Raw genomic sequence first — 27,699 nt, 5'->3', positions numbered from 1 at the left:
TCTTTCTGTAGCAAACTCTGTGATGGACAAGCACATCTTCAGCAACCAGTACTTTTCTTGGTTGCGGCATGGCAAGGGCTCTCTGGTGATAGTATTCCAGCCTTCTTTATCTTGGCTTCCACATTAGATGAAGAAGCAAACTGTTGTAGAGAATTCATATTTGCATTTCTCTAAAGAACATATGTGCTCTTTGTTTATTAGCTCCTGTAACAGCAAAGTAGACATTGTCCTTTTTCTAGCAAGCTAATGAATTTATAAGCTATGTTGTATGTAGTTTTTACATAGTGTCATGTAGATACTGTGTCATTTAGAGTTTCCCCCCATGGCTGAAGCTTTATTTTGGTATTAAATATAAATGTTCATAAAATGAGATCAACCTTTTCCCTTCCATGTGGATGGTAATGGGCAATGAGAAGAATTTGCAGTGGATGTTTTGATTCTGTATGGCCATGATAGTTTTCACATTGGTTTTTATTAATTTGTAGCATATTTATCAATATGAAAAGAGATATATGACAAGAGAATATTTATAGTATCTTCACACCAGGTATCAGAAAGATAAGAGATATGTGAGTAAGGTTTAGTCATTCTTTAAATTTTAGTGTTTCTACGGTTTTCCTCTTTTTGTTCTACCTTTTTCTTCTAATGATATGAACACCAACTTTGTAAACATAATGATTTTTAAAAATAGTTGTTTCATTTTCATGGAATCAATTTTGGGTCTTTTGTTTCTCTAGAACTTGTAAAGCTGCTTGTATTTTAGTTAAAAATGGGAGGATTATACTAAAACCCCTGCAACAATAAAGCTAAATTTCTTTCATACTAGTGCCTAGTTTTTACCTGTCCTTAAACCTATGACTTGCTGAATTTCTTATTTAAAACAATGGGGATTCCACAAAACCTCTAGGCAGCCTGTTTGGTTGTTTACATAGCAAACTTTTTTAGACTGAATTGCTGTTGCCAGGTGTGGTGCTGACTCTTCCTTTCTTAAAACTCTTACTTTGCTGGCTTCCAGGTTCTCTTGTGTACATCTTGTTCTGTGTATTGTGCACAGCAAAAAAAACCCATAGTTGTAGTTGCTTAGTGCTTGACATGACATAATGAACTCTCTTGTGCATGTAACACTTGCTGTATTATATCTCAGGAGAAAAAGAAAGCTTAGACTCATGGTCAGTTTTCTGTTTGGTATCTCTTTGAGATGCTTTTCATCTTAAAAAAATGACTAGTTAATCTCTATTTCACATAGATGTACCTTATTTATTCCAAAAGGTTGGGGATAATCCTGTTTGTCTTACTGAATTTTGCGTTATTCCTTTTGAAGCACTTATTGCTACAAATTATTTGGAATTAAATCTCAGAAATGCTTCTAACAGCTTCTAACTGCAGACTATATACTGCTATTGTGGTTTATCATCAAAGTTAATGATAATGATGATTGCATAGAAGCAATGCTGGGAAGCAATCTGAAATGCCCGTTCATTTTGAATAGAACAGTGTTGGTGATACAGTGGGGAAGCTGACTTTCGAAGAATTAAAAGACTTAAACTTCTGTAATAAACACAGAAAAATTAAATGGTATGAGAATGAGAGAGGGAAAGTAGTGTCTTTGGCAGCTATATGAAGGCAACCAAATGGAATAAACAAACAGTTTGATGTAAACTTTTGAAATGTTAGGAGAAATGGTGTTATGATCTGGATTGTTCTGTAAGATATATCCAAGATCAGTAAATTAAATACTACACTATATGTTCAGTAAACATTCACAGAGCCCACCAGCTGTCCAGGATAGAGGAGCTGAGTTAGTATGACAGTTTAAGGGGCCTGGTGGTGTTTGTGGTTTTGCTTTGTTTTGTTTTCAATGCCCTCTTCAAATTTTATCTGTGCCAGGTCAGGAACATCCTACTTCTTACTACCGTTTTTTTTTTTCCCCAAACAGCTATATTTAAGGTTATATTTTCATAGTAAGGATAGATGGAAAAAAGTGAGCAACTGAAAAAGTTGTCAAAATTGTATTAAGTTGCATGAAGTACATGAGAGAGAACACTGATGAGCATGGGCCTTTTAAAACTGAAGTTTTAAAATATAAATGAGGGCCATTTCTCTAATATACATACTTTTTGTCCTAAAGCAAACATACATACAAGTAATTTATGCAATACAGACTTTGTCTTTTAGCCACTTGGCAAATATTTTCCATTTTATTTTACTTTGTGCTATAATCACCATGATTACATGTGCCAGTTGTATGAATCTGTGGCAACTGAAGCACTTTTATTCATCAGTACTTTTTAACAAAGGTCTGCACAGTTCTACTCAGTGTTAGCTTTTATTTCAATTTTGGGCAACCAGTGAAGGAAAGAAAGATGGGCTGATGAAACCAACATTTTTATTAACATGTTGTTTATGTTTACAATTCATTTCAGTGACAAAACAGTAAATACAGAAACTGCATGTTAATGGTCTTTGAAATCGTGATTTAAACTACATTCAAATGTCATTTTTGTTTATAAATAAGTGTTTCTATTTGTGTGGACAGAGCTAAAGTTCATTCTCACAGGATTTAGATTCACTTTGATACCTGCCTAGTGCCTTGGTGAACTCAAAAAGAATTGCAAATAGCAGCACTGAAAATTAAGAAGGCAAAAAGTTTCATCTGGGCAGGAGGGAAAATTCTTTTAAAAGATCAAGGGCAAGACTGTTCTAAATTCTTTGAACTAGCTCTTTTTGGGCTTTCATTCTCTAAGGAGTCCTAAGGGTTGTAGAAAGGAATAGATTTTCAGGGCTACTTTTACTTGGAGAAATACTGAGTTTCAAGCAATAAACCAAGAAATGTTGTGCTTTTCAGCTTCTCAGCTACAGAGGGACTATCACTCTAACGAAATGTTCAAAGGAAGTGAGTTAGCATTTTCCATCAGAATGTTAGCTTCCTCTACAGCAAATATCACTTGTCAAAAACATCTTTTCTCATTTTTCGCAATCAAATAGGAAACACCTTGTTCAAATGCATTTTTATTTTTCTTTCCCTTTGTAAGCTGTTGAAAGGATAAACTGTTTTCTATGGACAGAAGCAGGACAGTGGTGGTAGGACATCCTGATTTTTAATTATTGTTGTTAAAACTAATTTCTCATTAAGTTTGGGCAATTTACTTCAACCTCTTTTGATGCATCATTTGATCTATGAGCTGGGGAAAGCAGCAGTAGTTATTATTTCATGTGACAGACTAAAAAGTGAATCTTTCAAATATAATATTGTGTTTGGGATTATTTTTTTAGTGCTTTATTACAGGCATCAATAAATCAACATAACTGTAATGTGTAACAATGTCTAGTTCTGATTCTTTTTTGACTGATTAAAGTTCTGTCCTCCTCTTAACCTTTCATTTTGTGTTTAACTCTCTTTGAAAGAAAATGGCTTGATTAAGGAGCATCCCTCTAGTGAATAGAAGCCTTTTCCAGATAAGTCCTCAGTATCTCTTCTAGAGTTCCCTTTGTCTCTCTGGTGTTCAAGGAATACCAATTACCATCTAATGTGACTGCCAAAGGAAAATGCAGCTTTCATCTCTAATGTACAATACAGAGTTCTTCTAGACTAGGATAGAGTATTTCCATTGGAAGGGACCTACAGTTATCACCTTGTCCACCTCAGGGCTGACTAAAAGTTAAAGTGTGTTGTAAAGAGCATTGTCCAAATGCCTCTTACACAGGCTTGGGGCATTGACAACCTCTTTAGGAAGTCTCTTCCAGTGTTTGACCACACCCTTAGTAAAGAAATTCTTGCTAGTGTCCAGTCTGACCTTCCCTGGTACTGCTTATATGGTTTAGGGTAGGCAGTAATTTTTGTTAGACTGGTAGGGCTGGAAGTGGTTAGCCAGTTCTTCAGGTTGGAAGCAGAGATGGAATTGTCCTGGATGGTGCTGGCTTTTGCTTTTCTATTGCCCAGTGGTGATGTCTTGTCCTCTGTGTGCTTCTCTGGAACTCCTCACCATCTATTTATTCAGGCTTGTATTTTGTGTGCTTGTCTGTGAGCATGTTGTTGGAGACAGTGTCAAAAGCCTTACCACAATCACAGTAAATCGCATCCATTATTTCTGCTTCTTCTGCTAAGCAAGTTAATGTTTTGTAGAAGCACAACTTACCCATCAGAAATCCATGCTGGCTGTGCTTGATGACCTTCTAATCCTTCAGATGTTTGAGAATGCTTTCTGGGCTAACTTACTGTAATACCTTGCAAGGATGGAGGCAGAGAGCCTGTAGCTCCCTTCTTGTACCTAAGATAGGAGTGATCTCTTTCCCTTCTCTTTCCCTTCTCTTTCTTTCCCTTCTCTTTCTTTCCCTTCTCTTTCCCTTCTCTTTCTTTCCCTTCTCTTTCCCTTCTCTTTCTTTCCCTTCTCTTTCTTTCCCTTCTCTTTCTTTCCCTTCTCTTTCTTTCCCTTCTCTTTCTTTCCCTTCTCTTTCTTTCCCTTCTCTTTCTTTCCCTTCTCTTTCTTTCCCTTCTCTTTCTTTCCCTTCTCTTTCTTTCCCTTCTCTTTCTTTCCCTTCTCTTTCTTTCCCTTCTCTTTCTTTCCCTTCTCTTTCTTTCCCTTCTCTTTCTTTCCCTTCTCTTTCTTTCCCTTCTCTTTCTTTCCCTTCTCTTTCTTTCCCTTCTCTTTCTTTCCCTTCTCTTTCTTTCCCTTCTCTTTCTTTCCCTTCTCTTTCTTTCCCTTCTCTTTCTTTCCCTTCTCTTTCTTTCCCTTCTCTTTCTTTCCCTTCTCTTTCTTTCCCTTCTCTTTCCCTTCTCTTTCCCTTCTCTTTCCCTTCTCTTTCCCTTCTCTTTCCCTTCTCTTTCCCTTCTCTTTCCCTTCTCTTTCCCTTCTCTTTCCCTTCTCTTTCCCTTCTTTTCAAGAAGCAAGAGTGCTTGCTGATTCTTGGCTTCATTATTTAAAATGTGATCTGAATCTAGTGAGATGTACATAATGGAGCTGTATTTCAGGTGTATTTCAGGTTCCTAAATTAAACAGCAGTATTGCCATGCTTCTAAAGGCTAATGATAGGAACTGATACAACAATGGTCCTGTAGATCTTCTCATAAATTACTCTTTTTTGTTCCTGTGAACGTGTCTAATTGCAGCATTGATTGGAGTTGCATCTTCACAAAAAGGGAAAATTGACTCCTGCTGAGAGTAGGTGGGGGTTTGGGTTTTTTATCAGCAAACCATCTGCTACTGTGTATACTGAAGACATGTTGAATGTTTTCTTGAAAATAATGTGACAATTGAGGCAATAAACAGGTTCCTCTTCCACCTAATTCTGATAACACAGTTAATCTATTTGCAAGTTTGATCTGATACCATTACTGACAGAATTAAAAGTTGTTCTACTTTTATTCCCTCCTGGTTTATTTTATTTCACACAAGCTATGATCTTATGTGGCAAGTATGCTTTTGTTTTAGTCATGGATTTAAAGGTGGGGGGAGGGGGACAATAAGGTAGCTTCTGTTTATCTTTTTGTTTTTCTCATTACTTCAGCTTTAACAACAGCAGCACTGCTGTAAAGAACAGCTGTGCTTTTGCTCAGGTAAGTGAAACAGTTATAATTGGACAAAAAAATGACTTTATAGTTTTTTTACTGTAAATATTCACCACATTAAGACTTTAAATGGGTCAGTGAATGAAAGAAATTCCCCCTGCTTTTAAGCTGCATCACTTGGCTAATGTGTATCTTCATTGGCTGGCATAATTTATCTATTATAATATACATATCATAAATGCTTCATTCCATTTTATATTTTAGGTCTAAAAATAACTGGAGGGAGATTAAGTGGTTCAACAAGTAACGCTCTAATGGATGACAGAGACTTTCCACCAAAGGATCTGCAAATAGACTCAAAGGACAGTCTTCCTGCTAACTATAGGGTAGAAAGTTTGGCATCTCATTTGATTCCTTCAGCTGATGAAAATGAAAACCAGCTTGACAGTGATGGGAATGAAGTTCTGACCAGTAGCAGCATTGCTATGGGACGACAGGATAGAGGTGAACAGGATAACATCAATAATAATGAGAATATGGACAGTGGAGTCTGGATCCCAAGCTGTAAGGAAAGTGAGACTGAGAGATCTGTAAATGTCCATATGGACCCTCAGCTGGAGGAAAAGCCTACTACTGAAAAACAGCCAGCTGGAAGAAGAAGTCCAAGAAGCAAAAGAAGCTCTAGTAAAAAATCTAAAGGTACTTAATTAAAAAAAATTTTGTTCTGTTTACTTCAGAAGTAACACTGTAGTTTAAATCTGTGAGCTAATAAGAAATATATTTTAATTGTTGTATTGATTATTTTTAGCATTTCACTAAAGGTTTGGTGGTTTTTGGTTTGTTTTACCTTTTTTTTTCTTCCCCCCAGAACTGCTGTTAGTCTTCAATCAGATACAACTCTACATTTTTTCACCTTCTGTATTTAAACAGTGGCTATGTAGCAAATGTAACACATCAAGTAAAGAGGAGTGGTGGGACGTGCAGTGTCAGTAGGGGAACTGGGCTGGCATCCAAATCAAAATAGACAGAAATTCTGGCATTGTGGCTTTGCTTATTTTGAACATCATGGTTGAGTGCAAGGCTTTGGTGTCTTAATCCCATGTCAAGATTTGAAATCTCATTATGAGTACCAAGTAGATTAATCTTGCCCTGCTGTTGTAAAATTTACTTAGATTTTTCAAAGCTTACCAGATATGCCTATGTTGCGTGTTTTGGGTAACAAACTGTTAAAAAATGTGTTCCTACTAATTTTTGATGTTACTTTTTCTTTTGATATTTTGGATGTGAATTGGATAAGGAAAATGTAATGTTTATTGCATGTTCTTAGTTGAAATCCTTCTTCCCTTTTTGAAGGAGTAGGATTTAGTGTAACATAATGTGTTATATTAGGTTTTTGCCATACATCCTAAAGCTTATGTGTCATAGTGCTGTATATGTTAATTAAAATCAGTATGTTTCATTCATAGGTTTCTTTGAAAGAACAGCTGATTCATGTGTGCTTTTTTCCATGCATTTTAAACTAAATAATTTTTAAATACAATTTTCCTCATAAATGGCAGGTCTTCTGTGACCTAATCAGAAAACTGATTATTATTTTAAGGGATTATAGAATAGGTTAAGACAGGAAAGAAAGGAGGCTTTGCATTCCATATCTTGTACAAATAGGCAAAATCTGAAAAGAAAAATTATATTTTCTAGTAGACATAAGAACGTTATGAAATCTGTCAGGGAGAATAATTTCTCAATAACTTTCTTCAGCACTTAGTAAGTAGAAGTATTTCATTTGCAGATTTAAGTTTTAATAACAGAACAAAATAATTAAAGTTAGATGGTCAGAAGTAATTCAGAACCAGTCATCTATAGATAGGAATAACAAAAGACAAGCTGATGAGAAGTTATACCTATGTCAACACATATGTATCTGAAGCACAATAAAAGGAAGAAAAGGAAAAAACTCATCTAAACACTGGAAGTTAAACTTGGCTCATATTCTTTCTCCATTGCTATTCTTGTTGATAAATTGAATGAACTGATGCAGAAGAACCACAAAACAAGATGTCCACAGTAGACTGAAGTTTTAAGACAAAAAGTAGAATCCTGAAAATATAGAAAATTTCATGGAAAAGCCTGGCAGTGTAGAAAACCACACAAAAGGAAATCCTTTTTGCAAAACTCTTTAGAGTTTTGTTGAATTCTTATGAATAAGCTTGTTACTTTATTAGTAAAGAATCTTTATTGTTAGAGAGTAAGATCAAAATATAAAATTACATTATATCTCCCATTGTTTATGGGCTAATATACATTTAGTCATTTTTTCGATACTCTCGTGATGTTTCTTCTGTTTTCACAAAATGCAGTTGACTGTGTCACAATTTCTTGATGTTGCAAATGTCATTATTTTAGTGGCAATCTTCCATTTAATTTCCAGAACCAGCTATTTTAAATGATTTCTGAATATCTCAGTACACCCTTTACATAAAGGTCCAAACAAGCTTTCTTCTCTTCATACCAACTCAGAGTTAAAGGAGAGAATAAGCAAACTAGAGTGGAAGATTCCTGAGAGGGTGACAGCAGAGCACCATACAAGCAAGCTGAAATATCAAACTAAATAATGGCATGGCATGTATTGTTGAGATTTTTATAAAAGAATATTTCAAACTGTTGAAAAATCATGGATGAGTTACTTTGACTCATAACTAAGGAAGAGATTTATGGATCTTTTTGCCCTATAGGCACATCTGTTAGAATTGCTGTTAAATGTTGCCATTCTAGAAAAGATGATGTTTGACTTTAAAAAGAACATTGTTCATATTCCTCTTCTTGATAGTGACTAAAGCACTAAAGTGGAATATGGAAAACTACATTTTAGTCATTTTTGTTTACTTGTGACTTGCTCAGCAGAATATTGGGGATCATTAGAGAAGCCAATCTTTCGCTCTCAACATGTTTTACTTTAGAAGAGAGAACAAGTACTCACACTGGTAATGTGTTTGAAACCCTCTAAATAGTTGTTTGTGAAGAATGAACAGTTATAAATTGGATTATTATCTGTCTGTACATGCTTGAGATGTGTTGAAGCTAAGATTATCCTAGCTTCTCCTATCAGTAGACTGGAATGCAAGATTAACAGTCACTGTATCTGATTGAAGATCCTTCTGGTTCAATATTCTTCCCCTGACAGAGGCCAACAGAGGATTTGTAGGTGAGAGTACAAGGACAAGGCAAACTGCCTTGTTCTGCCCCCCATCTGCAGTAATCTCAGTGAATTTGTCACTTGACTTGTTTATTGCATCCATTTCAGTGTCCTGGAGTAAGGATTCCAGGATTTAATCTATTTATTGTTTGAAGAAGCACCTCCTTTTAGCTCTCTTAATGCTGTGGGAGATTGAGAGTGGATTGATGAGTCTATAGCTTCTGGATCCCAATTTTTTCTCACATTCTTTTTGTATACTCATCACAGTTTTGAATGCTTATTCAAATATGGTTAGGGAAGACTGGTGACCAAAGAATTGATGTACATTTTAATTGCAGAATTTAAACTTTGGTGATTTTTCATCACTTTGTAAAGAGTTGTACTAACTTTAGTGTGCTAGAGATAGTGATTCATCAAGTTTAATGTGTTTCAGTGTATTTTTGTAAATATGGACTTCAAATTGTCCATGTTCTCTGAAAACAGGTTCACCTTTTTTCAAAAGGCATTCCTTAATATAGTATAGCATGGTAACCTGTACTCAATCTTTTTTCCCCAGGTTAAATTCTGCAACATACATTCTGCTTTTTCTGTAAATTATTCCACTTATTTCTTAAAGCAGCTTGAAGGTGGAAGAAGGAAGAAAGTGTTTGGGGTGGAACTGGTGTTGAAGCAAATAAATATAACTATATAAGATAGTCAAATTACATTAAAATTCAAGTAATGCTATTTTATTTAGGCTTCTGTGCCAAACTAAAAAAGATTCTGGGCTTGCTCAGTTAAAGTTATATCTTTACCACCAACAATTTTGTCTCAAAATCTCTTCTCTTAAAAATGAATAGTTTTTAACTACTTGATGGTCTTTTTTGTTTTCTCCTCAGTAGTTCTTGAATGAATCAGTCTGAAACAGCTTTCTGTATTGGGTACCAAAGAATGTTTAAAAAAAGAGATTGCCATATGTTTTCTGTACTAGAAACTTCTGTTACTGGTGACTTAAGCTAGTGCTACTGAATATGAAAATGCAATTTCACATAAAAAACTGAGGGCAACATCCATGATTTTATTTTGGTAGCAAATCCCTCATAGTTGCACCTTGGATTCATTCTCAGGCAGATTACAAAGTGCATCTTAATTTCATATACTTGCAGTACTGACAAAGAAAAACCTGAGACATACTGAAAAATGTTGAGTTTTTATTCAAAAAAAGTGATTTTTGTTAGGCAAACATGGGGCTGCTTCTGTGAACTGTTGGGGAAATTGAAAGTTTGCTCTTTGCTTAGGATCTGCTGAGTGTTCTAATCACTGATGTCTTCTGTGTCTTTTCACGTAGATTTTCATGGAGGCTTTGGTTCCATTCTGGGGTGGAGTAAATATCAGTACTTTATAAAGGGGATAACTTAGTCCTTTCTTATTAAAAAACCAGAAGTGTATGTAAGATACCGATATCTAGTGAAAAAAAATTAAGTTTATCTGCTTTGGACAGTAAGATGATTGCTTCCTGGAAAAAGTAGTGTGCTGTTTTCAAGAACAGGGAAAAAAGAAAAAAAATAGGGATCTTAGGCCATCACATCTTTGTGATGAAATAGTGTTACTAAGTGTTACAATAAAAGTTTTGTTTTGGGTTTATTAAGGCACAAATATTGTCATGTTTTGAAAATCAAACAAGTTAGAATTAACCCACATAACTGTAAGGCCTCACTTTCAAAATCAGAGAAGAATTTGAGGGTAGAATTTGATTCCAAGTGACAGCTTGTATTATGTACAAATAATAATGCAGTTTATAAACTGTGTGTTAGCAACAGTATCACAAAAACATTAAAATTAAGGTTTTTCATGCTATTGAGCATGTTGCAGTCAATGTTCATGTTTTGATATGACAGGTGATTATTAACTGCTTAAGAAAGTGCAGCTTGAAGTGACGTTTGGTTTCTTTGTTTTTCTGAGAGAAAAGGTTTGCCAGAACATGAGGACCCTCTTTTCTGGCTTTGTGATAATGTGCTAAACAGGAAGCTGTATTTTTAAAGACAGCCTTAATTCCATCTCTAGAAGTATTTCCTGGTTTGTATCTTGCATCCAACTATGTCTCTTGTTGCTTTTGGCCCACAGGAAGCCCAAATAAATACCAGAAAATCAGAGATGTGCATTAGTTTTGAAGCAGCAATGTTGAGTTACACCCATATTTTTTCTGGCAGTAAGCCCTGTGAAAATAGCCACCCACAGAGATTATTAGTACTCCTAACCTGGATAGTTTACTAAATAGAGAGTTTAAAATAATCAGAAGTAAAATGGAGCCCTCCGTGGACAAGCTAATGCCTTTCTTAGGTCTAAATTATAAACCTGAGTTATCATTATTTGATTTGAGTGGCAACAAAATAAAGGGGTCTGAAACCAAGTGCCCAAGCTGAGGACACAAAGATACTTGAAACAGTGCCCTCAGCTGTCCATCTTCCAGATGATAACATGATTTCAGAAAATAGTTGTAGCTGAGGAAAAATACTCATAATAATTTGAGTTTATTAAAAGTTTCTTGTGCACATTTCTCTGGCCAAATTCTCTAAATTGTTTTAAATAATTTTGGGAATTTTTTTTTAGTTCAGTCTTATGCAAGTGTGTCAAGTTCAATGTTTTATGGAGAAATAAAAAGAAGTTTATTAACTGTTGGAATCAGCTATAGTTGCTGGTTGCTCCTAAGACTGTGTTTTACAGGAAGCTGTAATTTATTGTTTTTATTCTCTGATCTTTGTGAGAAACTGATGCAGTCAGTATATGGGTAGTTGATTTCTCCCACTACTGCTGTCACTGCTACTACTCTACACTTCTTTCTTAATCTCATATAATGTTTTCTCATAGCTATTGTATTCATGATCAAAACACATAACAAGTTTTGCATTTCTAACAATAAAATGTGGGATTTGCCCCCAGAAAGTTTTTTTCCTGTAATATTCTTATAATGTTATGCTTTACATTATACTTCATATCTCCACCTGAGTGCCTGACTTTTTCTGACTTTTATAAAACTGGGGACAGGCAACAGTGAACTGTCCAGAAATGTACCATGGAGAATCCAGTTTTCTGTCTAGCAAGAGGTTCTGGGATCTAAATTCAGTTTACACAGCCTTGTGTCATTATTACCAACACAGATCAGCACTACTGCTTCTTTCTCTGGATGCTCAAACAAACTATCCAACTATGTAGAGGGGTCTTCCTTTTCACCCAGCAGGACAGACCCCTTAGACATCTCTCTCCTACCATAGAATCCCACACTGGCATCATCTGCTTCTTTCTGTCCTTTAAGATCCTGCTGTCTCTGTGAGAAGCCACTGTGTTACCATCTGAAAAAGAGGAACCTGTTGAATTGTCCTTCCTTTCTTGTGTCTGTCAATCCCCAGGACACCTTATTCTGTGAGGTCCTTGGCAGGAGCAAAGAGACAAACTGAGAGCCCACCTACTGTTTGCCCGTTTTTGAGAAGAACTGCACTCCAAGCACTTTTAGGTCATCCTGGTCTCTTACTGTGTAACACTTTCTAAGTGTTCTGAGTTTTTTTTTTTCCCATAAGTGCAAACAGCGTCCCAGTTAGAAGTGTACAAGTATATCTGATGTATGTTACTGGGTTCTGACAGGTAGGTGAGCTGACAGTGAGACAGACTTGTCACGACTAATTTTGACAGTACCAGTATTTAGTTTAGCAGTGATGTTATTTAACATGCTAAGTTTTTATTCATAATGTTCACACTGAAATTTCCTAAAAAAAAAAACCTCAATATATATTTTTTTAATCCTAACCTGAGTCCTTGTCCTTTTTAAAGGCATTTCTACAGTGGGAACCACAGCAATCCAGGAGGAAAATACTCTTATTACAGATTCAGATTTTGTGCAGGCTGAAGGTACTGTTGAAGCAAAGGAAAACTTTTCTCCAAAAGACCAAAACCAAACACTGCAGTCTCTTTTCTCTTTGCTCCGTGAAGAGGTTGAGCAGATGGATTCAAAGATACTGCCCCTGTGTCTCCATCAGGTACTTTCTATGATTTTGGGATGTTGCACCCAGTTTTATTTTTATTTGAGACCTTTTTTTTTTCATTAGGAAAAAATATGTATAAAAGCAATTTATGCCAATACTCATATCTGGACAGGATATTTTGATGCATAACAGATGGTCAAGGCAAATATCTCCTCTGAGATCTTCTAATATTTGTTAAATTATAAATTGCCTTGTAAGTATATTCTGTAGTTAAAGGAAACTCTTAAGGATGGGTTTCTAATTCCTCAAATGGTAAAATTAGTTTGGCAGGAAGATTTAGAAAAATCACTCTTTTATATACCTTGAATAAGGTTTGTAAGACACTGGTAAGTTACAGGACAGCAGATACCTGAATAAAATTTTAAATCTGGAATTGTTTTTACTACTACAGATGTCTTTCTAGCATAAATGTTATGCACGAATATTAGGATTCAAGGTTTCTTAGTGTATACCTTTTTATAAGCACAGTTGCCATATTTGCAAGACCAAAGGAAATACTGTGTTTTGAAAATTAATCTTTCTTACAAAGTGGCCAGTAGGTTGCTTTATTTTTCTGGAGATTATGATGCAGAATGAAAATATGGCTAGAACTTGTATTAATTTCCAGTTCAGCAGTATCAGACTAACATCAGACTAGAAGACCTTTTGTTTGGCTGTGATGTCTAATATGGGCCATATGTAGATACTATATGTCTGATTTGACTTATCTGCGTTGCCTTTATTTTGGAAGATATTTTAAATTTCTAAACTGCAATGACATTCCTGCATTCATCCTCTTTGATACAAGTAAGCAATTATATGGGAGAAATAGGTTTCTCTTTAGGATTGCATATTATATATATGCATATTTGACACAGAATTTTAAATTATGGTTTCTAATCCATGTTTGAGTGAAGATATTTGATACTGTTCCTTAACTTACAAGAAGCTTAGCTTTAAGGTTAACAATTTGTACTTTTAGCCTCATCAAACTTGGTGGTTTTTCATGAGTCAGTATAAAGGTAATTTTTGGAAAACAAGTTAGGACAAAAACTTTAAAAGCTCTACAAACATCAATTACACATGATGGAGGTGAAATCTGCTGTTTTTTAGATGAGGAAGCCAAACCCTAAGGGCAAGATCTTTTTGAAAGTCATATGGTATCTGTGACAGAACTGAGAAAAAAACCAGCATATTCAGATTGAAATATGTATTCAAACACTGTTTTGAATGCAAAGCATTTTGAGTGGAGTGTTTGAAAGAAAGCTAATGGAACTTACAAGGCTCATAACCTGTTTTTTTAATAGAGGACAGGAGGGGGAGTGATTTTAAGCATAGCCTTCCTGTAAAGTGAGTCTATTACGAATTTTTTTCTCTTTCTATTGAATTAACCTGTCATCTTCAGTCCTCTTTTTTTCAGATTGCTAATACAGCCTGACAGTAGCATTAAACCAAGTCTAGCAAATACTCTTCTATCACGTTATTTTTCTATTCTCTATGCCAGAATTCAGTGTAAAATCAAGAGCTGTGTCAGATATTCTGGAGTGTTAAAATCCATGGTGTTTGTGGGAAGCCTGTATTGAATATGTAAAGGCTGTTGGATAATAGGGGCTAAGAGTCAACTTCTAATTAAAATAGGATGTAATTTTTTTTCCTGTCTTGAATGGGATTCATTTGATTTGTTTAGGACTTGTTACAGAATCTAAGAGGTATTTTTATATAAAACATAGGTAGAGCTTTGACAGCTCCAAAAATTCTTACAGGCTGTTGTGGACAGCATACAAAATGTGCAGATAAAGAACATTAGAAGTCACTTACCTGTTCTCTTTCAAAGGTACTGGGCTCAGAATGGTCTAGTGGTTAGTAGTAAGGCAGAGAGCCAGGAAATACAATTTGTAATCTAGACTGCTCTATCAAGTTGCTGTCTTTTTTGAGTCCTTCATATTATGACTACTTAAATCTATATGTCCAAAAGATTTTGAGACTGAATTTTTGAGTGCTCCCACAGAAGTCATTGGGGAATCTTTATGAGGTGCCTCAACCTGAATGTTCTGGTGTCAGGGTACCTGCAGGTCCTGGACACATTTTGCAAGCTCTGGCCTTGCACCACCACACATGGCAAATAGGAAGGCTGCCAAAATTCACTGTCCCTGAGGACTGATTAGTTGCTGCTTGTAAAGGTCACTGGTAGTGTAGAGCTCTATGGAATACTTCTAAAGTTTATATTTTTTTGTATTTCATTGCATTTACAAACAAAGATGTCAGTATTCCTCAGCTTCCTAGGAAAGCCTGCACAGTTTTGTAACAAGCACAAATAAGTTATTGTTGCAATTCTCAAATATTTTTTGTCTTCAGGGAGACAAAAGACTGTTCTTTTCTCATCAGTCAGGAAACCATTTCTGTTTTAACACGTTGCAGTGTAATGCTCAGGAGAGTGCAGTAATGATTTCAGTTTGATCAAACCTAAGGAAACATTGGTCAGGCACAGAATTCAAACTTTTGAACTTCTATCAGTAGAAATAGTACTTCTCTTATAGGCCACTTTAAAGCTTTCTTTTAAGAGAACTAAAAATGTTTCTGAAATAATTTTTATTGTTGTAGCAACATAAAACACTATAAGATTTGGGTAAGTCTGTTTTGTGTGAGAGGACTTAATATTTCTTTGGTGTTTGATAGTCTTTTGAAACATTTTTTCTAGAATGGGAATACATGTATTTTGTCTGAACTTTCATATTTTACCTACACTAAATAGGAACCTGCAAACCAGATATTTAGAACTATGATAAAAAGATTACATTTTGTCCTTACCACCGTCGTGACAATCATAGATTCTTAATTTTTTTTTTCACTTTTGCAGATAGCTGAGACCTATTTTCAAGAGGAGGAATGTATCCTTTTACTTGCAGAAATTGTTGTGCAGTATTAAAATAATATGGTATGATAAAACATAAAAGTAATCTGCTTTGTGTTAACTCACATCTTGTGGGTCAGGGTTAGAAGTGAACAACCATAATTTACCCATGAGTGAATGCACAATATAGTAGCAAATCCTCCTTAATCAAACAAGGAGCATTTGGACTGTGAGTTAGGGGATAAATTCACTTCCAACAGCTGTACTGATGCAATCATTAGTAGCTGGACATAAGCAAGGAAGTAAGAAAACGTTTTCAAATAACTTCTTTTTTATCAGAACTTCTATTCTAAATATTAGTAACCAGGAAAGTGTCCAATTTAGAGTTAGGATATGTATTACATCAAATAGGGTACTTATAGTAATGACAAAATTGTCACAACAGTTGATTAGAATATGTACTAAAAATGTCTAGATTGGAATAAAAATAACAAACACATGGAGATCAGCAACCTGCAAACAATATAGCAAAATGATGTTTGATGAATGCTAACTAGTCAAAATCATATCAATATAGTCTGAGAAATTATTGTAGGAAAATATGGGTAATTGCTTCTGGGAACAGTTTAATAGTCCAGTTTATTTTGATTTGTTCCTAGATAATGCAAGTAAGTTTGGTAAAAAAAATGTAGTAGTTGAACTGCTGATAATTACTCTGATATATTTCAGTAATTGTGTGAGAGAATAATAATATTAAACCTCAAAGCTGAGTTAGAATTTTAGAAAAGGTGGACTGGGATTTCCTCTTTGCCTTAAAGGAAAAATGATCAGATCATGAAAAGAAGAGGCCAGTGGTAAGCCCTTAAGGTGTATGTGATTCACTAAGATGCATCATATATTACAGAATTTATGCATACAGATTATTTCTTTATTATGTTATTTGTACTGACAAAACACAGCAATAGGCAATTGTTTAGCAGGCTAAGTAACAAGGCATAAGAAACCTGGACAAATTATAGTAGCCTGTTGATAAAACCAGAGAGCTAACAGTTGCAATATTATAAAAGCAACATATAAAATAAAATATCCATCACTGCTTTAGAAGACTGCACTTTTGTTTTGGTCATCCTAATTCAGTCCTTCAGAAAATGTGAATTTCACAGCATAAATGAAAGGCATGGAAAAATCTGTAGTAAATTATGATGCAGGAGGAAATACAATAAATTTAAAATATAAATGACATGGTAGAAACAGTTCCACTTTCATCTAAGTTCTTTAATTGAAAGGCGCTCTATTTAAAGCTGATCAAAGGAAATATTTTTAATGCAATGTACACCTGATGTGTGGAATTCAACACCACTATATAATACATATTTATGAAGGATATCTCCACTGTACCTCCAGCCATCAGTTTCCTGAGGTTAATAAAGAACTTACTTGATCATGTTGCACTGTATTAATTATCCATGACAGACATTTTAATTCATCCAGTGTGCAACCTCATAATAACAATAATTCAGGGTTTATTGCTGTGATCCTCTAAGGCTCTCTCTGTGATCTGTAATTCTCTTTCTAATAACAGATTTCCTGAAGACAGAGAATATTCTTTCCATTAATATTGTTCATAAGCCATGCTGTTGCATGAGGCTAACCAGAATAACAAGTATTGGTTGTGTTTTTGTAATAATTACTCCAGTGTTTTAATTAGCATGAATAATGGAAAGTGGTTTTTCTGTATTACTGAGAGCCTCATCTACTGTACTTGCATCCTCATTGTATTGTAAAATAACATTTCAAATAGCTGATTAAACAGCTTTAAACAGCACAACTAATAATTAAGTCTTGGTGGAATTAGAATTATCCTGACTATTGTAAAATATGTGATTATCAGTATACTTTGTTAATATATTGATAACCCTAAGCAGGGGGAAAGAGTTCTTCATATAGAAGAAAAGTGAGCAGAATCTTCAGAAAGACAAAAGGTAAACTCAGCAGTCAGTGTTGCATACAATGATTGAAAATGGGGCAGGTATTTATCAAAAGTTGAAGCTGGATCAATTGTTTTACTACTGTCTCCAGCTGGTCAGGAGAAAGGACCCATATTTTCAGTTAGTCATGCTCATTGGCATATATTTGTATTTCTTGAGAGATAGGTGCTGGTATTTGTGTCATTGTTTTGTTTTTCATTTCCCAGAGATTTCACTTTTTTGGTAAAGTTATCAGCATAATAACATTTCAGTAATTTCTTTTCCAGAAAAATCTTGTTGTGCTTCAGGCACATGGGAAGAGGCTGCTGAAAAGAGCAGGATTTTCATTTTTTTAATGTTTCTCAACTTATTTTACTTCTTTCCTGCCATTTTCATGTCTGCTATTTTTTTTTCTTTCTTGCACGGAAATCGGGATTTTAGACATTATTAATTTTCATTCACTTATTTCAGATTTCAAGTGTATAATTACTTCCCTTTCAAATATAATGGCAATTATAAGTAAGTCATACCATGTCCACATATGTGCATTTGCCTTTAACCTTCCATTAAGATGAGAAGGCCATGAAGTTCATTCAGCTTGAACGACTTTATCATGAGCAGCTGCTTGCAAATCTTTCTTCCATACAGGAACAGTGGGGTGAGTACCAGCTAAACTAATATGGTAGAAGAAAAGCTTTAGTTTGTATTTCTAAGTAATAGAGTTACATTTCCAGGCTAAAAAAGTTACATAGCAAAAGCAGCATTTATATCAGAATTTCTCTGAGATTGTTACAAGAAGAGTATTCCTGCTTTGAATTTGTTTGCACACGTTTAATTATAAAGATGCTGATAGTTTGTAATTATTTATTCTGTTAATCAGGACTTTGATCCACAATTCTTCCAAGCTTATTTTTGGGCTATGGTTGGTAAGTGTGATGTGATGAAAATAAAAGAATAGGATGCTGTTCTCCATAGTCTCAAACGAGACTGTAGAACATACACAGAAAAGTTGACAATATTTTTCCATTAATTAGTTTAACCTATTTTTTTAAATTTTAAACTACTTTTATAGTATCTTGAGTAAAAATTATTTTGATTTAATTTAGAAAGAAAATGGAAAACAGCAGTTCCCAGTCCAGTTACAACACTGAGGAATTCAGATAAAGAACTGAGTGGCCAAGAACTGGAAAAGCTTACTAGAGTTTGCACCTCACATCAGCAGTAAGTATAAAAAAGTATTATTACTCCTCAAACTAATATGTTACTGCAGGTGTTGTCTCCTTGCCATCCATGGGTGTTTTAAAATAATCAGTGTCAAAATAAAAGTTGCATCATTGACTTGAATTTGGTTATAAAGTGCTGGTTCTTTCTGATATGTAACTAAAATATTTTTACCATCAGTTTTCACGTTGTTTTAATATTGTTTGAGGAATGTGTAAAGACTAAATCTGAACTCATTTTAGCAAATCATCAGTTTTCCAGAACTGAATTTTTGAGTTTTATTATTTCAACCAAAGGGAAAACTGAATAGTGTGAATTCAGGAAGAGAGGGACTGTAGAACTAATGATGGTGTTTGTGTTTAATACTTACTGGTTTAATCATTGTTTCAAAATGCAAGTGTCCATCATGCCAGACCTCAGCACCCATACCTACCCTATAGGATTTTATTCCCAAATTTCTGCATTTTAGGACAATTCTTAATGCTTAAAGTAGATCTTACTGATTTCTATTGATTTAATATAGGTTGCATTTACTTGAAGCAGTGATTCTGTACTTTCCTAGCATGACAGTATTCTGAGCAGTGAAATCTCAGTTCATGGCAGCTTTGCCTGATCCATCAGCCTCCTGAATCAGTGTGTCCCAGTATAACAAACTTGTGGGCAGTGCCTAGGGTGCTTTTCTGGGTACTAACACGTATGGGATTGTACCTGTCAGGAAGGAGGAGATCTGTTCTTTCATGGGTGAATTTCCTGCTGTCCAGACATCGATTTTAAGGCACAGATGGAAAAAAATCATATGAGCTGCTGAAAAATGATCAGCCAACAGCAATAAGGGAACTAACCACATTCAAAGGCCTGCCTATGACAGGCAAGATGCTCTCAATTAGATGGAGAGAGAGAACTTTCTCTAGTACATTTACATTGGCTTAGTCAATCCGGATATAACAAAAGCCAAAATGCTCCTGTTGCTCATAAAGAGTATTATTTGGCTATCAACGTTTGAAAACACCGTGGCTGATTGCCAGAATCCATGCAGGGATTTTTTTATGTGTACTCTGAATGCCTTTGGGAGGGAGGCCCTGGAAGGGCATTCCTGCATTCCCAGAAGAAGAGGGGGCAGGTGTAGCACTGGAGCTGCTGAGGGGTTGCACTGAGCCCTGCAGCTGCCTCAGCTCCCTGCACACAACCATGCAAGCCACAGAAAGGCTGAGGCTCAGGTCTGCTGGGATTTGTATGCTGCAACGAGCAGCACCTCCCTGTTGTCACCTGGCTTGTCACCTTGTTGAGAATAACTGCTTTCTCCTTCTTTTCAGTTTTGAAATATCATTCCCTATTCTGAGAAACCCTGCACTTTGATAAAAATTAAAGCTTGTGTTCATTTGCCATGATCAGTGCTCTGTATTTAATATTATTGCTGTGTCAATCTCTCTAGGCAAAAGCTTATTTGCTTCTATTGTTTTGTATAGGGTTTTTTTCCCTAAGCTTTAAACTCATTTTACTTTTTAATTAAAATTACACTTTAATTTTTAATGAATAGCATGCAGGTCTTGGAAAAGTGAGCATTTTGCTTTTGTAATTGAATGTAATGTAACTTTCTGATACTCAGGGTTTACAGCTGCATACTGGACATGTTTGCTCTCTAAAAATAGTTTTGAGTGTCTCTTATTTGAAGTTTAAATGGTACAATTTAAAAGTCCATGTAACTTTTTGAAGTTTTTGTTAGAGAATAAGAACATCAGTACTCTTCCCTTGTCTCTCCAGTTGTTTTTTTCAGTAGCTTTATGTAAAATGCTCCACATTTTATCTTCATTGCTGAAAGACTGTAAGACAGATTGTGTGTGATAAATCACATTGTGCATGAATCTCTATCCAGCTGGCAAAGTCCACACTGGCTGTGAGCAGCATTGATTCACCTGTGAATCTGAATAGAGTCAGTGGGAGCTGCTGTACCTTAGAAAATCCAGAAAATGTCCCATCTGTGGAGAGGCAAATATGTTTTTTGGGGAGGGTGTTTAATTCCTCAGTCTCTTTTATAGCGATCACTATTTTAAATAGTAGTAGATATCAAGTTCTTATTTGATCTTTAAAATTGGTAGAGTTTCTTCAGAGCATGATCTTTTACAGGAATGTACGTTGCTTGATATGTTGCAGTAAATTTTCTTCTGACTGCTTTCTCAATTAGGTGGAATAATGTTAGGGCTAATTGGTCTTCTGATGATGTTCATGGAAGTACAGATGTGTGCTTGAAATTATGCTAGCAGGCTGACAATGGAAGAAAATTTCAGTGCTAATTTTAGAGCAGAGCAAAGGTTTCTAAGATTTCACTTACATTTATTATGAAGAATGTTGTCACTAGCTTGTTTAATTTATTCTTTTTTCCTTTGTTGCTGCAGGCCACAGGCATCCAAAAATAAGGTAAGCAGCTGTTTAATTGAATTCTGCTTTGTCAAAAATTTGTAATAAATATATTTTAAATATTAGGTAAAATCTTTCAAATTTAGAAGCTTTTTGAAGTTTGAATGTCTCAAAAAGTCACAGCATTCCTGTTTAATTCCAAAAATTACAGGTAATACTATCATATTTTACAGCTAGTAACTGCAGAAAATATATGGGAAAGCAGTCATTTACCTCAGTTAATGGAATCCAGAACTTTAAAGGAAAGAGAAGCTACTGTTCTTAAATCAGGTATGTGTGTATGTATGTACATGTGCATACATTTGTTTTAAATATTACTGCAATGGCATATTCCTATAAATACAAGGAAGCTATTTCATTTGAAGCTACAGCATTTGTTGTATCATTACAGATGCACAATGGATAATTTTTTTTCTCAGCACAATGGATAAATAATGCAATTTTAGTTAGTAACTGATATTCATAATTATAAAGTAATTATAGCCTCCATAAAAAAAGTCTTAAATGTGCATGCATTTATAGTAGCTTATTTAAGCTACAAAATTGTATAAAACTAAAGATAAAATGCATAATTTGTATATATACAAATATATACTAGGTAGTCAACAGACATTCTGAATTGTGGCAATGGAGTATAGTTAGTTTTAAGTTACATGCAGTGTACTGATTTTGAGATGCATTTTTCTGAAGCAACACAGAAGATTATGAAGCCTTTGGGGGGGTCTGGAAGAGAACATTCATTTAATTGTTTTCAATATATACTTTTATGTCAGCCTCATTTTCCTTTTTCTGCCTTGGGGCAGTGGCCATTTTGTTTGAGTAATTTGTCAGAATCTTTGGGTTCTTATGAAGCATTTACAAATTAATGAGTTGTTAAAATGGGGACAGAGTGGGAAAGAATATTGGTAGACAACCAGTCTGTGCTTTATCTCTCCTCTCTCTGAGCAAAAAGTTTCTGGTATTTTGCCATATTCTGGTTGCCAAAATTGGCTTAAGCTCAGCACCTTTCCTCAAAACCAGCTAGAATTCCTCAGAAGATGAGAACTGGCCTAAGTGATCCTAGGAGATCCCTTTGAACCTAAACTATCCTACAAATGTGTATCAGCCAGCATATTCAGGAGAATCAGAAATTAATGAAGATACAGAGTCACAGTTCTCTATGTGTGGATCCTCCTTGCTCTTTTACCATGACCCCTCTACTGCCTTTCCCCCACTTTTATTCTTGTAACCTAACTAAACATAAAGCATTAAAAACATGAAACAAACATGTTCTACAGCTCAGAAAGCAGATCAAAAGAACACAATGCTTTTTATTTTTGGCTGGTTGGAAATTCCCATGGAAAAAAAAGAGACAGTTAGAGTTTTCCTCTGATTTTATTCCAAGTGGGAACTAAAGCTCTCTGGAGAGCAGAATTTCTGAACATTTGAACGTTCTGAATTCAGGAGCATTTTGTTACAATGTTGGAATACTCTAGTATAACATCTTGACTTAATGTGGAAGGAATTAATGGTGCAAATGGATCTTTTCATGCCTTTCTCTTAATGTAAATCTTGTCAAAATATCATCAAAATCTTTGGGTTCCTGTGAAATGTTGGTAAATTATTAAAGCTGTGTCATCCAATAAAAAGCAGTTCTGCTGAGAATTTTTTAGCAGTGCTAAGTACTTTCAATACAAAGATAGGAATATTTCCACCCTAACTCGAATTTAAATGGTTGAGATTTGCTAAAGATGCTTTTCCCAAGATGAGTGTGTTTTGAGGAAGCAGTGAATTCTCTCCCTGACAAATGTGAGCAGCTGTTCAGGCAGCATGTGGTCATTAGCTTCTGCTGCCCTTCAGTGTCAGTGCATCAGTAGCATGGGGATGAATGGGTTTTGTTGCAGTTAGAAGGATTTGGGTAGGGAAGGCATCAGTATGAACCAGTACAGAAATTTGACAAAGGTGATTCATAATCTGAAATAGCATTCAGGTAATTCTAGTCCACCTCAGGACTAGAAGCAATATTACTATTTGGGGCTGGTTCTTGATTTTGCCTAACCCTAGCAGAATTCTATATTATAATAAACATACAGTTCCTAATATTTAACCTTTTCAGCAGTAGCCTAAACACATGGGCCTGATCACTGAAAACTTAGAATGCTAGACTTCTGCTTTTTAGGTTAGTTTTTTTTCTCTACCAACAACAAAAAAAAAAAAAAAAAAAAAAAAAAAAAAAAAAAAAAAAAAAAAAAAAAAAAATTAAAGATGAGAAGTAAACATGTAAAGTTATACTTTTCTTATACATGTATCCGCCAAACCACAGGAAGAACTACTTAACTCATTTAGCTGCTTGTAGTGGAAGTCTGACTTACAGTAAGACAGGAAAAGGAAACTCTCAAGTGTTTTGAGACCTGGCCTTCATATGGATTCATATTTAATAAGAATTTATGTAGCAGTTACCAGTAAGAATACATAAAATGCATTGTAGCAATATCTATATTACAATTGTAGGGAAAGTTGCACTGCACTATAGTAGCATCTTTGAAGTAAAATCAAACTTCCCTGGTAATCTGAAGCAAAAATTATTCAGTTGATCTGCTCAGGTATATGGAAATACAGTTTGAGCCTCTGTAGGCAGTTGATCCTAAGAATTCACATTCTTCTCTCCTGGGGCTACAGAGACCAACAAACAGCTTTATAAGAAGTCATCCAGTGAAGATTCCTGGGACACCACCTAATTAGTTTTCTGCCCTTCTGAGCAAGGGTTGTGAATGGTCTGTTCTATTACATTTTACTTTCTGGCAGATTTTCACTCTGAATTTACCAACAGAGAGAATTTGGTCCTTAATACTGTGTGTGTATATTAAAAGATGAGATTTGGTACATCCTTTACCCATGAATTTCTTCAGTTTCTGACTGAAAGCAGAAACCTAATAGCCTTAGTGTTAACTAAAGATAAATTAATGTGTTTCATGAAAACCTTCCTAATGAAATACTGAATTTAACAAAGCTCTTAGCTTAAGTTTGCAGCGTGTACATATAGTTTAGACTCATTTCCAGGATGGGGAGGAATTCTTTACACCCTATTTTCATTTAGTTTCTATGGGATTTGTTTTTAATTGGGAAGAAGGACAAGGATGGAGAAGTGTGAATTCTCCATTGGTAGATTACTGTAGATGAATACTCTGTCTGCTAGGCTGTCTTGGATTAACAGGATCAAGTGGTGCCTGCAGGTTTCTGTGATGAGCAAACCAAGTGTGCATTCTAATGCAACTCTGTTAGGGGGAAAAGAAACCATTTTTTAAATTACCACAAGTGCTTTTGTTGCTAAAAAATTTTCAGTAGACACTTGGTTGTACTTCTGTCAGTCAGGTAAGAATTAGTGCCCTAGGTAGGTGTCTTCAGTTAACTTAGTGTAGCAAAGGCATCTTTTCTAATTAAGTCTTCAAGTATTTGTCTTAACTTGCCTTCAGTCTGTAGTGGGCAAGGGTTCCCTAAAGTAGTCATAAATATTGAACACTGCTGAAAACCTGATGTGAATGATCATTGCATCCCAGTTCTTGTACATCTGTGGTTAGATAACAGTGCTAGGATCATTTATTACCTTCTTAGGAACAGTGCCCTGAGCTCAAGGGACACCTTTCACAGTAAAGAATCTGATTTAATTTCCGATTCCATTTAATCTTTGTTGCAGTTGAGGCTGCCAACAAAGATGCCTGTTGTGATGTGGATGTATCCACTAGGAAAAATTGACAGATGGTAATAAAATCTTGTACCAATAATCCAGGCTGTGTTTGAACTCATGACCTGTATGTGAAGGGCTCAGTATCTCATTACAAATCCCTTGAGCTATCTACTCATCTATGTCTAATTTTTAAAAAGTCTCTGTCTCACACCTATTCTGTCGGTGTTTTCCAGAAGTTAGGTTCCTTGTACTCTTTCTTTCTGTTAATGTCATTCTGATACTTCTTCCACATTTTGATTTCCTTGGATATTATCTTTTTCAATTTTCAAGTCTGTCTTTTCTGTGCTACCTTTCATTTCATTGTCCATTAAAAGGGGGATAGTTTGGAATTTAATAAAATTTAGTACAATGAATTAATGCGAACATTTACTTTAATGAATGTGACTATTTTGTGTAACAAGTTCAGGGAATGGCTCACATTTTAAGAGAGGTTTTAACAGGTGAGAAAGAATAAAAATGGCATAGAGAACTCAGTTAGTTAAGAAGGGCATTTTTTGATATCTTTATTAATCTGTTCATAAGACCTTTCTGCTCTTTACTGTGCCAAAAATACAAATAAGTGTTTTCTAAAGTTATTAATTTGTTGATTGAGGTTATTACTATTACTGCAACAGTAGTCCTATTATAACATACTCTTAACTTAGTTTTTAAAAAGTGTGGAATAAAAGGCATTTTCTGTCATGGCTAGCTTACTTTTATTTTAATTCTTGACAGCCCCTTTCTCTCTTTTTAAGCCTAAAAACAGAGTTTTGGCTTTCTTGTAATGATAAATATCTAATAATTTCATAGACAACTTGGGCTAACCATCTACTCCTTCATCAACAGATCATGCCAACAGCAGGTGAATTCACAAACTGTGTAGAACTTCTTGTGTCTCTGAAATTTCAGATAAGAAAAAATAATTTTTATATGTATTGAAAATATGAAGACAGAAATAAATTGCATCAAATTGTATTTTTAATATGTAAATTAATTTACTGATCCAAAAAGCAGCATCTTTTTATGCTGTCCATTTATGGGAAATGTAATTTCTATTTAATTTAATGTTAACCAAAGGAGCTAATGATTACAAATTTAAAATTTATTAAATTAATATGATTTCAGCTTCTTTAAAGAAAATGCATATATCTCCCTAGGTGATAGATACACTGGCATCAAGATACAGTTTTCTGTAATTAAGTTCATTTTCTTGAACTCCAGGCCTCTGTGAGATGACTCACCTAAAATATCCATTAGAAGAAAAGTGACTGTTCAGAAAGATATCTGCTTACATATTGGGAGTAGCTTTTTTCAGAAGGACACTAAATCATGTGCTTCACCTGCAAGAATGTGTGCAAATACTATTTTTTTCCCCAATTCAGGGGTCAGAGGCTGCTAACAAAAGTTATCCTGACCAGAGCATAAAATGCTTGCCCTTTATGGGAGAGCATTTTGAAGCATTAGGTTACAATGTTATCAAATCACAGTATACTCTTTCCCCCCTGGGCTGATGCTTTGAATCATTTAAAAACTCTGGAACTGTTTTTCCTACTGCACTTAGGTACTGAAACTTGTGCTGGCGCTGGACCAAAGAAAGAAGATAAACAGCTGAGCGCTGTTTGCCCAGGTGAAAACAAAACTGAGAGACAGGCAGAGGCAGCAAGGCTTCGGGTAGCTGCAGGAAAGGACCACATGGAGGAGCAGCACTGCAGTGCTGGATCAACACTGGAGCCACACACCCAGTCCACAGGGACAGTGGGCAGGCCTTCCTCGGGCTGTTTATCATCTGGGGATGCCAGTAAAGATAACAGTCTGCAGCCGAGGGAAAGACAGCTCTCCAAGGATGCAGCAAAAATAGAAGGGGCTGGGGAGCCTGGAGCAAAGCTCCCTCTTGAGCCAATGGTAGATGCTTTGGCTTCAACAGATGCTGATTATATGCCTACTGATTTGGTTCCTTCTGATGAAGATGTGCCAGCTGATAGAAATCTGCTCAGATCAAAACATGCTGCTGGGTCTTCAAAAGTTGCTTGTGGCCAGCTTGGAAACAGTGATTTGAAGCAGCAAGAGATACAGCCTGATGATGATGATGAACAGTCTTCATGGGACAGAACTGCATCAGATGAATGCTCTGGGTGTAATAAAGTGTCTGAACATGACAGTACTGCCCATTCACAGGTGTCCAAGGAAATACAGAGAGCAGCAGGACAGGAGAAAGTCAATAATGAGCAAGAAGATTTATTTCTGAGATATTTGAATGGTAACATAATAGACACTGAAGAATCTGCAAACTTAGCAAACCAAGAGGACTTTGACACTCTTCCAGATATTTCATCTGAACGAGCATCTTACAACTCCCTGGAAGCTTTATCACTAGATGACAGCTTTTCTTCTCTTGATGAACTTACAAGAAGGATAGAAATTACTGAGGTAAATATTATGAATCCTATAAAATCTTTCATGTTTATCTCCATCAAAATATTTTAGATATTGCCAACTTCAAAATGTGTTAAATATTCATTTATGTATCATTTTTTCAAATATGAAATCTATACCTATTTAATTTTATGAGTTACTCAGAAAAAAGTTTCATTTTGCCTCTCTGTCTCCTTCTTGATCAGCAGTGCACTGTGTTTCAAAAATAAGATTGATCTTATATATGATACCTGGGAGGGTTTTAATTTTTTTTTTTAATTCTAACAGTCTATTAAGAGATGTGCTCACAATCCTGTTAATCTAATTTTGTGTCAGAAATCTACATAATGCCTATGATGTACCATCATTCATTTCTATGCATAGAAAAAAGTTTGCTTTTTTGTGCTTATTCCATAGAGGTGAGAACTGTATATGT

At 35.2% G+C, this 27,699-nt stretch overlaps 1 protein-coding gene across 2 annotated transcripts in view; it reads left to right on the top strand.

Moving 5' to 3' along the window:
• The window catches only part of CNST (consortin, connexin sorting protein), a 46,516-nt gene that overhangs the window by 8,188 nt on the left and 10,629 nt on the right, over nucleotides 1-27,699 (top strand). For both annotated transcript variants that reach the window (XM_056486765.1, XM_056486766.1), the window contains 8 exons: nucleotides 5,771-6,205; nucleotides 12,504-12,709; nucleotides 15,552-15,582; nucleotides 18,084-18,170; nucleotides 18,619-18,733; nucleotides 21,127-21,148; nucleotides 21,322-21,418; nucleotides 26,413-27,278. In XM_056486765.1, coding sequence (XP_056342740.1) covers nucleotides 5,771-6,205; nucleotides 12,504-12,709; nucleotides 15,552-15,582; nucleotides 18,084-18,170; nucleotides 18,619-18,733; nucleotides 21,127-21,148; nucleotides 21,322-21,418; nucleotides 26,413-27,278 — 1,859 coding nt within the window. The remainder of the gene's footprint in view (nucleotides 1-5,770; nucleotides 6,206-12,503; nucleotides 12,710-15,551; nucleotides 15,583-18,083; nucleotides 18,171-18,618; nucleotides 18,734-21,126; nucleotides 21,149-21,321; nucleotides 21,419-26,412; nucleotides 27,279-27,699) is intronic.

This window comes from Oenanthe melanoleuca, chromosome 3 (assembly GCF_029582105.1).
Source record: "Oenanthe melanoleuca isolate GR-GAL-2019-014 chromosome 3, OMel1.0, whole genome shotgun sequence".
Taxonomy (NCBI): Eukaryota; Metazoa; Chordata; class Aves; order Passeriformes; family Muscicapidae; genus Oenanthe; species Oenanthe melanoleuca.
Note: the sequence above shows the minus strand (reverse complement) of the source record. Positions and strands in the feature narration are given on the sequence as shown.